This window comes from Protomyctophum parallelum (genome assembly GCF_964188405.1).
Source record: "Protomyctophum parallelum genome assembly, chromosome: 5".
NCBI classification, from domain to species: Eukaryota; Metazoa; Chordata; class Actinopteri; order Myctophiformes; family Myctophidae; genus Protomyctophum; species Protomyctophum parallelum.
The window spans coordinates 37,291,769-37,306,120 of NC_139702.1; the positions used below are offsets into that span (position 1 = coordinate 37,291,769).

At 42.3% G+C, this 14,352-nt stretch overlaps 1 protein-coding gene across 1 annotated transcript in view; it reads right to left on the minus strand.

Moving 5' to 3' along the window:
• Positions 1-14,352, minus strand: part of LOC310858347 (ankyrin-2-like) — a gene marked incomplete at both ends in the record, with an annotated part of 137,736 nt that overhangs the window by 54,909 nt on the left and 68,475 nt on the right. Inside the window, 4 exons of the mRNA XM_083764452.1 lie at positions 10,850-11,057; positions 12,257-12,397; positions 13,155-13,286; positions 14,000-14,077. Of these exons, the coding sequence (XP_083620578.1) occupies positions 10,850-11,057; positions 12,257-12,397; positions 13,155-13,286; positions 14,000-14,077 (559 nt within the window). The remainder of the gene's footprint in view (positions 1-10,849; positions 11,058-12,256; positions 12,398-13,154; positions 13,287-13,999; positions 14,078-14,352) is intronic.

Below are 14,352 nucleotides of genomic sequence, written 5' to 3' on the forward strand. Positions count from 1 at the left end.
TGACAGTATTCTCAGTGCAGCTAGTGAATCGTTAATTTGCTGAGTTTTCTCATGTGATGTGAATGAGTCTGGCGAGTCTGGCCTGCTTTCATCAAACAAGTCCTCCAAACAATAACCAGAGTACTCAATATCTGACACCATAGACCGAGGTGACTCAGGAATACCTCCAGTATACTGTAAGTAGTAATTACAATGTTGATCGCTGACTTGGCCAACTGTCGGGTGGTCAAACAAGTGACACTCGTCAAGTGATGCCACAGACCATGGGGAAGATGGTCTAAAGTCTGCCAACCAGTCCTGCAACTGTGAAAACTCAAAATCTGAAGACATTGATTCTGGGGAAAGGGGCCTCTCACGAGATAGCTGTTCCATGTCTGCTAAAATGGATTCTGGAGAATCTGGTCTAGCTCGTTCAAACAGGCTTTCAAGACATAGATCGGCATCTTCCCAATCTGATGTGTCTGACACTGGTGAAGGCGACCTATTTGGTAGATATCCAAAATAAGAAGCAAAAGCCTGCCATTTGAATTGAGGTATGGGAGAGTCAGGAGAGAGGGGCCTATATTCATCCAGAGATGGTGCGGAGTCAGTGGACTGAGGTCTTAATTCAGTCATCCAATAGTCGAGGAAAGACTGATTGTAATCATCATGGGATGACCATGATTCAGGGGAAAGAGGTCTGATTTCATGGGCATCCTGTTTAACGCTAGGATCTGACTCCTTCAATTGGGCTCTACCTTTGACATCTGCATAGCTTAGATGTTTAACTGCTGACACTATTCTAAGTGCAGCTAGTGAATCGTTAATTTGCTGAGTTTTCTCGTGTGATGTGAATGAGTCTGGTGAGTCTGGCCTGCTTTCATCAAACAAGTCCTCCAAACAATAACCAGAGTACTCAATATCTGACACCATAGACCGAGGTGACTCAGGTCTACCTCCAGTATACTGTAAGTAGTAATTACAATGTTGATCACTGACTTGGCCAACTGTTGGGTGGTCAAACAAGTGACACTCGTCAAGTGATGCCACAGACCCTGGGGAAGATGGTCTAAAGTCTGCCAACCAGTCCTGCAACTGTGAAAACTCAAAATCTGAAGACATTGATTCTGGGGAAAGGGGCCTCTCACGAGATAGCTGTTCCATGTCTGCTAAAATGGATTCTGGAGAATCTGGTCTAGCTTGTTCAAACAGGCTTTCAAGACATAGATCGGCATCTTCCCAATCTGATGTGTCTGACACTGGTGAAGGTGACCTATTTGCTAGATATCCAAAATCATAAACATAAACCGCCCATTTAAACTCAGGTATGGGTGAGTCAGGAGAGAGGGACCTAAATTCATCCAGAGATGGTGCGGAGTCAGTGGACTGAGGTCTTAATTCAGTCATCCAATAGTCGAGGAAAGACTGATTGTAATCATCGTGGGATGACCATGATTCAGGGGAAAGAGGTCTGATTTCATGGGCATCCTGTTTAACGCTAGGATCTGACTCCTTCAATTGGGCTCTACCTTTGACATCTGCATAGCTTAGATGTTTCACTGCTGACAGTATTCTCAGTGCAGCTAGTGAATCGTTAATTTGCTGAGTTTTCTCGTGTGATGTGAATGAGTCTGGTGAGTCTGGCCTGCTTTCATCAAACAAGTCCTCCAAACAATAACCAGAGTACTCAATATCTGACACCATAGACAGAGGTGACTCAGGTCTACCTCCAGTATACTGTAAGTAGTAATTACAATGTTGATCGCTGACTTGGCCAACTGTCGGGTGGTCAAACAAGTGACACTCGTCAAGTGATGCCACAGACCCTGGGGAAGATGGTCTAAAGTCTGCCAACCAGTCCTGCAACTGTGAAAACTCAAAATCTGAAGACATTGATTCTGGGGAAAGGGGCCTCTCACGAGATAGCTGTTCCATGTCTGCTAAAATGGATTCTGGAGAATCTGGTCTAGCTTGTTCAAACAGGCTTTCAAGACATAGATCGGCATCTTCCCAATCTGATGTGTCTGACACTGGTGAAGGCGACCTATTTGCTAGATATCCAAAATCATAAACATAAACCGCCCATTTAAACTCAGGTATGGGTGAGTCAGGAGAGAGGGACCTAAATTCATCCAGAGATGGTGCGGAGTCAGTGGACTGAGGTCTTAATTCAGTCATCCAATAGTCGAGGAAAGACTGATTGTAATCATCGTGGGATGACCATGATTCAGGGGAAAGAGGTCTGATTTCATGGGCATCCTGTTTAACGCTAGGATCTGACTCCTTCAATTGGGCTCTACCTTTGACATCTGCATAGCTTAGATGTTTCACTGCTGACAGTATTCTCAGTGCAGCTAGTGAATCGTTAATTTGCTGAGTTTTCTCGTGTGATGTGAATGAGTCTGGTGAGTCTTGCCTGCTTTCATCAAACAAGTCCTCCAAACAATAACCAGAGTACTCAATATCTGACACCATAGACAGAGGTGACTCAGGTCTACCTCCAGTATACTGTAAGTAGTAATTACAATGTTGATCGCTGACTTGGCCAACTGTCGGGTGGTCAAACAAGTGACACTCGTCAAGTGATGCCACAGACCCTGGGGAAGATGGTCTAAAGTCTGCCAACCAGTCCTGCAACTGTGAAAACTCAAAATCTGAAGACATTGATTCTGGGGAAAGGGGCCTCTCACGAGATAGCTGTTCCATGTCTGCTAAAATGGATTCTGGAGAATCTGGTCTAGCTCGTTCAAACAGGCTTTCAAGACATAGATCGGCATCTTCCCAATCTGATGTGTCTGACACTGGTGAAGGCGACCTATTTGGTAGATATCCAAAATAAGAAGCAAAAGCCTGCCATTTGAATTGAGGTATGGGAGAGTCAGGAGAGAGGGGCCTATATTCATCCAGAGATGGTGCGGAGTCAGTGGACTGAGGTCTTAATTCAGTCATCCAATAGTCGAGGAAAGACTGATTGTAATCATCATGGGATGACCATGATTCAGGGGAAAGAGGTCTGATTTCATGGGCATCCTGTTTAACGCTAGGATCTGACTCCTTCAATTGGGCTCTACCTTTGACATCTGCATAGCTTAGATGTTTAACTGCTGACACTATTCTAAGTGCAGCTAGTGAATCGTTAATTTGCTGAGTTTTCTCGTGTGATGTGAATGAGTCTGGTGAGTCTGGCCTGCTTTCATCAAACAAGTCCTCCAAACAATAACCAGAGTATTCAATATCTGACACCATAGACCGAGGTGACTCAGGTCTACCTCCAGTATACTGTAAGTAGTAATTACAATGTTGATCACTGACTTGGCCAACTGTCGGGTGGTCAAACAAGTGACACTCGTCAAGTGATGCCACAGACCCTGGGGAAGATGGTCTAAAGTCTGCCAACCAGTCCTGCAACTGTGAAAACTCAAAATCTGAAGACATTGATTCTGGGGAAAGGGGCCTCTCACGAGATAGCTGTTCCATGTCTGCTAAAATGGATTCTGGAGAATCTGGTCTAGCTCGTTCAAACAGGCTTTCAAGACATAGATCGGCATCTTCCCAATCTGATGTGTCTGACACTGGTGAAGGCGACCTATTTGCTAGATATCCAAAATCAGAAGCAAAAGCCCGCCATTTGAATTGAGGTATGGGAGAGTCAGGAGAGAGGGGCCTATATTCATCCAGAGATGGTGCGGAGTCAGTGGACTGAGGTCTTAATTCAGTCATCCAATAGTCGAGGAAAGACTGATTGTAATCATCGTGGGATGACCATGATTCAGGGGAAAGAGGTCTGATTTCATGTGCTTGCTTTTGAACACTAGGATCTTCCTCTTTCAATTGGGCTGTACATTTCACAACATCTGCATAGCTTAGATGTTTCACTGCTGACAGTATTCTCAGTGCAGCTAGTGAATCGTTAATTTGCTGAGTTTTCTCATGTGATGTGAATGAGTCTGGTGAGTCTGGCCTGCTTTCATCAAACAAGTCCTCCAAACAATAACCAGAGTACTCAATATCTGACACCATAGACCGAGGTGACTCAGGTCTACCTCCAGTATACTGTAAGTAGTAATTACAATGTTGATCGCTGACTTGGCCAACTGTCGGGTGGTCAAACAAGTGACACTCGTCAAGTGATGCCACAGACCCTGGGGAAGATGGTCTAAAGTCTGCCAACCAGTCCTGCAACTGTGAAAACTCAAAATCTGAAGACATTGATTCTGGGGAAAGGGGCCTCTCACGAGATAGCTGTTCCATGTCTGCTAAAATGGATTCTGGAGAATCTGGTCTAGCTCGTTCAAACAGGCTTTCAAGACATAGATCGGCATCTTCCCAATCTGATGTGTCTGACACTGGTGAAGGCGACCTATTTGCTAGATATCCAAAATCAGAAGCAAAAGCCCGCCATTTGAATTGAGGTATGGGAGAGTCAGGAGAGAGGGGCCTATATTCATCCAGAGATGGTGCGGAGTCAGTGGACTGAGGTCTTAATTCAGTCATCCAATAGTCGAGGAAAGACTGATTGTAATCATCATGGGATGACCATGATTCAGGGGAAAGAGGTCTGATTTCATGGGCATCCTGTTTAACGCTAGGATCTGACTCCTTCAATTGGGCTCTACCTTTGACATCTGCATAGCTTAGATGTTTAACTGCTGACACTATTCTAAGTGCAGCTAGTGAATCGTTAATTTGCTGAGTTTTCTCGTGTGATGTGAATGAGTCTGGTGAGTCTGGCCTGCTTTCATCAAACAAGTCCTCCAAACAATAACCAGAGTATTCAATATCTGACACCATAGACCGAGGTGACTCAGGTCTACCTCCAGTATACTGTAAGTAGTAATTACAATGTTGATCACTGACTTGGCCAACTGTCGGGTGGTCAAACAAGTGACACTCGTCAAGTGATGCCACAGACCCTGGGGAAGATGGTCTAAAGTCTGCCAACCAGTCCTGCAACTGTGAAAACTCAAAATCTGAAGACATTGATTCTGGGGAAAGGGGCCTCTCACGAGATAGCTGTTCCATGTCTGCTAAAATGGATTCTGGAGAATCTGGTCTAGCTCGTTCAAACAGGCTTTCAAGACATAGATCGGCATCTTCCCAATCTGATGTGTCTGACACTGGTGAAGGCGACCTATTTGCTAGATATCCAAAATCAGAAGCAAAAGCCCGCCATTTGAATTGAGGTATGGGAGAGTCAGGAGAGAGGGGCCTATATTCATCCAGAGATGGTGCGGAGTCAGTGGACTGAGGTCTTAATTCAGTCATCCAATAGTCGAGGAAAGACTGATTGTAATCATCGTGGGATGACCATGATTCAGGGGAAAGAGGTCTGATTTCATGTGCTTGCTTTTGAACACTAGGATCTTCCTCTTTCAATTGGGCTGTACATTTCACAACATCTGCATAGCTTAGATGTTTCACTGCTGACAGTATTCTCAGTGCAGCTAGTGAATCGTTAATTTGCTGAGTTTTCTCATGTGATGTGAATGAGTCTGGTGAGTCTGGCCTGCTTTCATCAAACAAGTCCTCCAAACAATAACCAGAGTACTCAATATCTGACACCATAGACCGAGGTGACTCAGGTCTACCTCCAGTATACTGTAAGTAGTAATTACAATGTTGATCGCTGACTTGGCCAACTGTCGGGTGGTCAAACAAGTGACACTCGTCAAGTGATGCCACAGACCCTGGGGAAGATGGTCTAAAGTCTTCCAACCAGTCCTGCAACTGTGAAAACTCAAAATCTGAAGACATTGATTCTGGGGAAAGGGGCCTCTCATGAGATAGCTGTTCCATGTCTGCTAAAATGGATTCTGGAGAATCTGGTCTAGCTCGTTCAAACAGGCTTTCAAGACATAGATCGGCATCTTCCCAATCTGATGTGTCTGACACTGGTGAAGGCGACCTATTTGCTAGATATCCAAAATCAGAAGCAAAAGCCCGCCATTTGAATTGAGGTATGGGAGAGTCAGGAGAGAGGGGCCTATATTCATCCAGAGATGGTGCGGAGTCAGTGGACTGAGGTCTTAATTCAGTCATCCAATAGTCGAGGAAAGACTGATTGTAATCATCGTGGGATGACCATGATTCAGGGGAAAGAGGTCTGATTTCATGTGCTTGCTTTTGAACACTAGGATCTTCCTCTTTCAATTGGGCTGTACATTTCACAACATCTGCATAGCTTAGATGTTTCACTGCTGACAGTATTCTCAGTGCAGCTAGTGAATCGTTAATTTGCTGAGTTTTCTCATGTGATGTGAATGAGTCTGGTGAGTCTGGCCTGCTTTCATCAAACAAGTCCTCCAAACAATAACCAGAGTACTCAATATCTGACACCATAGACCGAGGTGACTCAGGTCTACCTCCAGTATACTGTAAGTAGTAATTACAATGTTGATCGCTGACTTGGCCAAGTGTTGGGTGGTCAGACAAGTAGAACTCTTCAAGTGATGACACAGACCCTGGGGAAGATGGCCTAAGTCCTGCCAACCAGTCCTGCAGGTGTGAATGATCAAAATCTGAAGATATTGATTCTGGGGACAAGGGCCTGTTACTAAACCTCTGCTTAAACTTACATAATTTTGGATAATCTGGTCCAGCATGTGATTGAACAGACTCCATTCTGAAGTCAGTCTTCCATTGGACCAGAGAAGACTCATGTTCTGTACTGTTGAATTCAGCATCAAGGTTTAATGCCAACGTCTTCGGAGAGATTGAATCCATGAACCTTAAATCATATTTGGGTCTGTGAACAAAGTTAAACACCACTGGTCCGGATGATGGTGTCACATCTTTAACTTGACCAGAGTCTGAGTAGGGATCATTAGCATTTGAGTAATCATCTGATGACTGAGTATCTTGTGGTGTAGGCCTGGTCTGTATAGCAACTCTGTGCTCATCTGAAATCATTGAGAGTGGTGATGATTGACTACTTCTAGAGTAATGCAAATAGTAATAAGAGTATTGCTTTTTAAGTTTGCCACAAATTGATGGCGAAAGACTGTATCCGTCAGCTGATGCTATGGATTCTCGTGATAATACAGGTGTATTTTGTCTATTCTCATCAGTCGTGGTTTTTGACTTTGGATATTCTGATTCAGGTGGCAGTTTGACTTCAAGTTGCCTTTCCTTTTCACCTGATATTTCCGAGTGTTGAATATGATTAAATGGCATAGAATCTGCATAAGCTAGAGATTTCGGAGATGGCAGAATCATGGGTCGTAGTTTTTCATCATACGATTCAAGAAAATATCCAGAGTTTTCGATTCTTGACAGAGGAGACACTGGTCTACTTTCAGAATATTTAATAAAATAATCACAATGTAGATTAATGAATTCCGATATTGCCAATTCAGGAGAGAGATGTCCCTCAGTTGATATCACAGATTCTGGTGACGATTGTCTAATATCTACCAACCAGTCCTGGAGATATGATGAAACAATATCTGTAGACAATGCTTCTGGTGACACAATTCTTTGACTTTCGTCTTTCCATAAACTCTCTTTACTCTTTAAATCTCCTTCACTAACTGATTTTAAAGTCTCCAAAGATACCTCACCTGGCTTTCCTCCTGAGTATAGTAAATAATAATCACAATACTGGCTCCTTAGTTGTGCTCTGTCTGCTTCAGAAACTAACAGTTCATAGAATGAAAAACTGCATTGAGATGCCTCCGATTCTGGAGAGGAAGATCTGATGTCCCTCTCTGACATCTCTGTTTCAAGGGCATCTGGCTTGTTCCAAGACAATCGTTCCTTACAGCTATCTATCTCAGTGTAGTCAACATCCAAATGCAATGGTAAAGAATATGCACTTGAATTTGAATGTAGATAGTAGTCTCCTGAAATGAACTGAGAACCTGGACTACTATTTGTGTTTAGCTCAGTCTCACAGCCAGGGAATCCTGTTCTATATGATGGTATCTGTAGCACAACAGAGCCTGGTGAATCAGCTCTATTCTCATAATACAGCTCGTGTAGACTTAAATCAGCATATTCTACATCCGACATCGTTGAATCTGGAGAATTTGATCTATCTGACCAAATAGAAGACTGATCCAAGAGACATGTAAATTGGGGGACAGGAGAGTCAGGAGACAGGGTTCTGTATTCATCAAGTGATGCGAGAGAAGCAGGTGAATCTAGTCTTTCCTCTTGAGTTAATCCTTCCAGACAAATATCTGAATATTCCCAGTCTGAAGTTTCTAACTCTGTTGAAGCTGACCTATTTCCTGAGAAAAGTAAATAATAATCACAACACAGATTGTTGTACTGGGGAACTGGTGAGTCAGGAGAAAGAGACTTATGCTCCTCAACAGACACAACCGATTCTGAAGGCCTTGTGTAGGTGGACAATTCATCTAGATAAGCACGATTTCCATCATCTGAACATATTGATTCAGGAGACAGTGGGTACTTTGTAACAGAGGACAACTGTACAAAATCCCACCCCATCTCAGTGTCACTGTCTGCACTGACAAATTCCATGGAATTAGCGAATGAATCATTTGAATCATTATATTCCGTTTCCGAGAACACAGATTCAGGGGAATCTGGTCTTTCTTGTGGAAACAAATCCTCTTGACATAAATCACTGTAGTCCGGGTGAAAATAGACTGACTCAGCAGAATAAGAGCTATGTGTAGACAAAGACACAGAATATTCTGGTAATAATGGCCCATACTGTGGAATGGGGGAGTCTGGGGAAAGACGTGTATATCGGTCAATAGATATATCCGAGTCTGGTGAACATGCTCTACTGTCAGGGAACAGGTCTTCAAGCCAAAACTCATCACAATCTATATCTGAAGTCACAGGTGAGGATGATCTATACTCCCCCTGTATCATTGGACACTCTGGTAGAGGTGGACTATACTCGGGCACTGGGGAATCAGGAGACAGTGACCTGTACTCATTCATAGATTCATAGGACTCAGGTGAACCAGGACGCAATTCATCAGAGAACTCTGTAAGAGAATATGAATCTAGCGCACTGTCTAAGTCTTCCCAACGACATGCTGGCTTTTCATACTCGTACATAGCTTTTACATAAGATGCTTTATATTCGAGAAATTTTAATTCAACCTCTGGTGATTGACTCCCATCTGAGAAATACATCTCATCATCTAACGAATCATCACAGTCTAATGAATCAGCATAGTCTGGAGATAAAATCCTCCTTTCCCCCAAAGGAGAGTCAGGTGACATTGCCCTATAATCACTAATTGACATCACAGATTCAGGGGATAACATCATAATCTCTTCTTTCTCAGAAAACAGTATAAATCGGTCATACTCATTTCCAGATGCTATTTCTTTTCCAGGTGCTTGTGATGTGAGTTGGGTGATGGGCATAGCAATGTTGGAAGTAATGGCCGTTTGCTTGTAGGATGTTTTTGCCCTGACTATTACACTATCACCATCTGGACTAGCAGAAGAGAAACTAACGTTCCTCTCAGTTGAGACAATTGCCATCGGACTAGATCCACTAGATGTCATAGTTTGTTTCATCATGCTAGCTGTGTTAGTAGGCTCAGTGGAGTGTACTTTGTGTAATTTTGAAACCTCTCCAGGTTCGTCAATGAAGGACATGCTCTCGGGATCATCTTCCTGATCACCTGAGGATTTAAGACTTGCCTTGTCATGACCATAAAGCATTCTATAAAAGTGGGCTCTGATCTCATCTATATGTTCCTGAGAGACCCTGCCTTTTTGATCCTCATCTCTGTCTTCTTCAGTCATAGGGCACTGCTCAGAAAACGTAGCCTTGCTTGTGCTAGAGGGAATTTCTCTGCCAGTGGCTTTATCTGTCTTGGGCTTGGCTTTAGGAGTAAAGTTAAACAATGCAGTGGAGACATAAGAACCAACTTGTGGTGTATCATTAAAAAGACCCCAAAACTCAATGAAGTCTGCCTCAGCTTGGTCTGATTCAGACTGGCTTAAACCAATGTCTTTAGGTGCAGATATCCTTATAGGTGATTGCCATTTCTCATCTTCATCACCTCTCACCAACTGTGGGCTCTGGCAGGAGTCATCTTGGACTTTGCACTCTGCATCAGCTTGCATTGGCCTGGTGACACCCCCTAGGGGTGTAACTGCAACACGTTGATTGTCTTTCCCTCTGTACTGGGGGACATCTACCTTAGATCCTAGCCTCCACAGGGCTGCATCTTTTGAGCAAGGAGACACACTTACTTGCTCATTGATGCCATCATTAGTTGTAGATTCTCGTGCAATGGCATCCTCTGATGTCCAGGGGTTAGTGTTCAATTCACTGAAAGATAAAATAGGCTGGGTCATAAAATATGATTCGGCAGAAATGCTAAAGAGACAGACAGCAGACAGACGGCAGACAGACAGACAGACAGCGCTCCACCACTAGCTCAGTTGTGAAAGTTTCTTTAGGTGAAATTTTATTTTATCTTATTGTATTGTGTTTTAGGTTTTTATATACATATAAATAACGGTAATGGGTCGCACACACCAAGACTGCATTTCAGTAATTTATTCTTGCATTTTGGACAGGAGACCAAAATGCAGTGTCCACTGACACTGATGAAGGCTGGATAGCCGAAACGTTTGTCTCCTGTCCAAAATGCAAGAATAAATTACTGAAATGACCCATTACTGTTATTTATGTGTTATGATTTGAACAGGTAACGCACCTTAAGTCAGAGCGCAGTGGTCACATGAAGAGTTATCTAGGTTTTTATATACACCTTAATTCGTTTTTAGTTTTTTTCTTTTGTCATGCCATTGTTTTTAAACCCTGTAGTGCGTTACAAACAAAATGTATTTTTGTTATTACGTTAACTTGTTGTGGCAACAATCTGACAACTCGAGTATCCAGAGTAATTTTGAATAAACGTACTGTGGGATCTCTAGTTCCTCCAGCAGGTCACCGTGCATGCTGTCTGAGTGGGTGTGTCCAGCAGCCTCCGCCCAGGAAGGCATGTCCAAGAGAGAAGCCACCGACAGGTCCTCTTCCGAGACAGCAGGGGGCGGTCTGCGGTCTGACTCCACCTCCATCAGTCGCACCATTCTAGGGCTTTCTACTTCCTCTTGCACTGACGATAGTGCTACCGACACTGCCATAAAGAAACACAATCATGCACATTTTTATACATGTGTGCATTGTGCACACATTTATATTTTGGGCATTTACTTGTTGCTGTCGGGCAGAGACCTTTTTTTGTAAATGAATGCCCTAGCTACTTTTGGAAATCTACAATCTCTGAAAACACTTCGCGATGCGAGGCATTGTAAGCTTGTAGATCGTCTTTTACACAATTTAATAATAAAAAGGAGCGGTTTCCACCTGACGGCACCAATATACAAAGTGTAAGGCAAGTGCCATGATGACACCATTCAACCAACAATGTGCAGGTGGTCGAGTAAATAGACTGTTAAGAAGACAAATATGTGCTATAGAGTAACTAGGATAGCAGATACAGTATACATCAACTCTCATCTAAACAGATGACTAGATGACTGTTTGGCGATTACAGTGTTATAGTGTGGTCTAGAACATTTTAGCTCGAGACCTAAAAGATAAATTAGACGTTTACCCGGGACTGAAGCTAGTGAAAATAGCAGAATGCATTACTTTGCACTACGTTGTGATCTTGTATATCGGCTATTTTAACTACTAAATTGCCATATTCACTCACTTTCGCTTCCGTTTTCCCGATTTGCAGACCTCCATTGTAAAAAAAACAGCTTGAAGAAATTAGCTCACGCTGTTTATCTTTCGCTAGAAACGTTAATATTTCAATCGCGATGTGATGAAAAAATCTGGTCAATCAAATCAGATACGAACCGCGGATGGATGACCAAAACCACGGACAGCGCTTGTAGTTTCAGAGAAAACAGCAAGGGAAAATCCTATTTTAAATGGGACTCGGTATGCAAGGCTTTGCCTAGCAACTGGGCCGGTGTTAAAAGTAGATTTTCAGCTAAACCGTTTCATATTTGATATAAAACTTTATCTCAGAGATTTCTCATAGTTGGCATATAAATGGTGTACTGAAAGTCTGAGATTTCTCGTACTTTAAACAATTAAACATTTGTTTTATCATTTAGATTTTTCTTTTTATTAACTTCATGAAATTACTGGAAATTTAATTTGTTTCGAATTCATGAAAATGTTTGCTTTTTTTGGGATTGGTTTCTGGCCAAAAGAAATGTCCGCGACCCAAGGGAAACAGTGGTCTAAAACATTCAAGATTGTGCCTTTGATTGATTGTTTGTTTTGTGTTTTGTTTTTAAGTGTCAGTACCTTCACTGTGATCCAATGTCTTCTCTATCTCCGCATAGGTTCTCGATGTTTGCTCTTGAACAGACTTGTTCATTTGTGTTTCAATGAGATGGACGATGTCCATACGGTTGATCTTGGTCAGCCTCTTGATCAGACCGTCCTCTGTGGCCACAATAGCATTACATTAAAACATAAGCAATACATACAATGAAATCATATTAAAAAAATAGTTTTCACCATTACTATCTATCACCATACCATAGCTATTTTAGCTAAGTGGAATATATAAAACATTGAAGACTGATTAAAGTAAATGTAAATTAAATTGAGCACAAAACGTTAATGGAATGATGAATGGGTTTGTCAGTTAGGCCCAAACCACACCAATGATTCGCCATGCAACTACTTGCAAGTACCTGCGACAGAATGGTGCTTTAACTGGGCATATTACACTTGGCTTGGTTGAATGCTTGATTCTGATTGGTTAATCACAGAATTCAGCTGTGTGTTATTTCCTGATAATGACTGCTCCGCTCTATAACAGACCGAGGTCTAATCAAACGCTCGGAGCCCCTGGCTGCAGCCGCTGCACTGCTTGGATTTTATGCTGTACCCAACAAAAAAAAAAAAATGCATTTCAGGTCAAATTGCCCCAGATTCTCTGAGCTGTATTGGTTGCCCTTATTTAAAGTGGTACCCTCCTGGTGGTCATGGCCAGTGTGGTATGATGTTGTACTGTACCGTTTTCAACCCTTAGAGGGTGGGACTAATGTGAAATATGCACTGGAAACAAGGAGACCTAGCTGTGCCTTTGCAACGAACACAGGGAAATGGCTAGAATCATGAAGTGGCCCAATACATCATTTACTAACTAAAAAAAGTGATTTTAGTGTTCAGTGGCTCTGTGAGAACGATGTACCTGTGGCATGCTTTCCTTCCTGTTCAGTCCAGCGTTGCAGAAGGGCGTGGCTCTGCTCCTGGAGGGAGTTCGGATTCTCTGTCCTCACCAGCTGGATCTCATCCTCATTGAAGTCCAGCTCCCGTGCCAGCTCTAGCAATTTAAAACAAATCACACCCGTGTGAAGTGAGGGGCGTACATCATCGTACATCATCATGGCATAAAATAGACACTCTATATCTTTATTTGCCATTACTATATTAAAACATTTTAAAATAGTTCATATAGATGATCTACAAGCTCACATGTCAATGGAGATTGGCTAGTTGAAAATGTTTTAAAATAGTAAAAAATGGCAAATAGGTTTAGATAGTGTGTGTTCACACTATCACCCCTAAATGTAACATACTGTTTCTGTCTGATTCTACACATAATATTCTACACATATTATATTCAGAAAATGTGTTAGATTGTGTTTCACATAATGTAAATTCAGCTCTCCCTATAGCTGTACTGAAATGACATATCCCGTTTTCAACAATATACAGTATAAAAATCACACCCGTGTGAAGTGAGGGGCGCTCTTAACATCATACATCAGCATACATCATCGCATTCCGGCCAATCACATCCTATGTCCAGTTTTTAATGTCACACTATGATGTAAAATCAATATCAATGGCATTTAATGTTTGTGTTAGGACAAAGTTTGTGTTTACACGCACACTAAAACCTGGACATGGGAGGGGATAGTGCCCATTATTGAAATGATATTTCATTTCAATAATGAGGATGACATTGGCAATTCATTAGATAACACAAAATAAAATAACAAGAACTAAAATACATATGCCATGGCGGCTTACCAGTCCAGCTGAACCCAAGAAGGTCTGCAATGATGGCTAGTGTCTCCTCTTTCCTGTCAGCATCATCCTGCCAATCCACTAGAAATGCCACCGGAGGCAAACATGACACCAATTGTCATCATAGCTCATGATCCAAGGTACAAAGACAACACTGACAACACAGCATTCAGCATTACAGGCCCCAGTCATCTTGAGTATACTTTGTCTACATGTACAGGTAACAGCTAAGCCAGTGTTGTGCAAAAGTAGTAAAAATAGATGATCTACAAGCTTAGAACAACCGTAACACGCTGTGAGCTTCTAGATGCGCTATTTTTGCAATCATTCAAAGTTTTCCACACTATTTGAATATT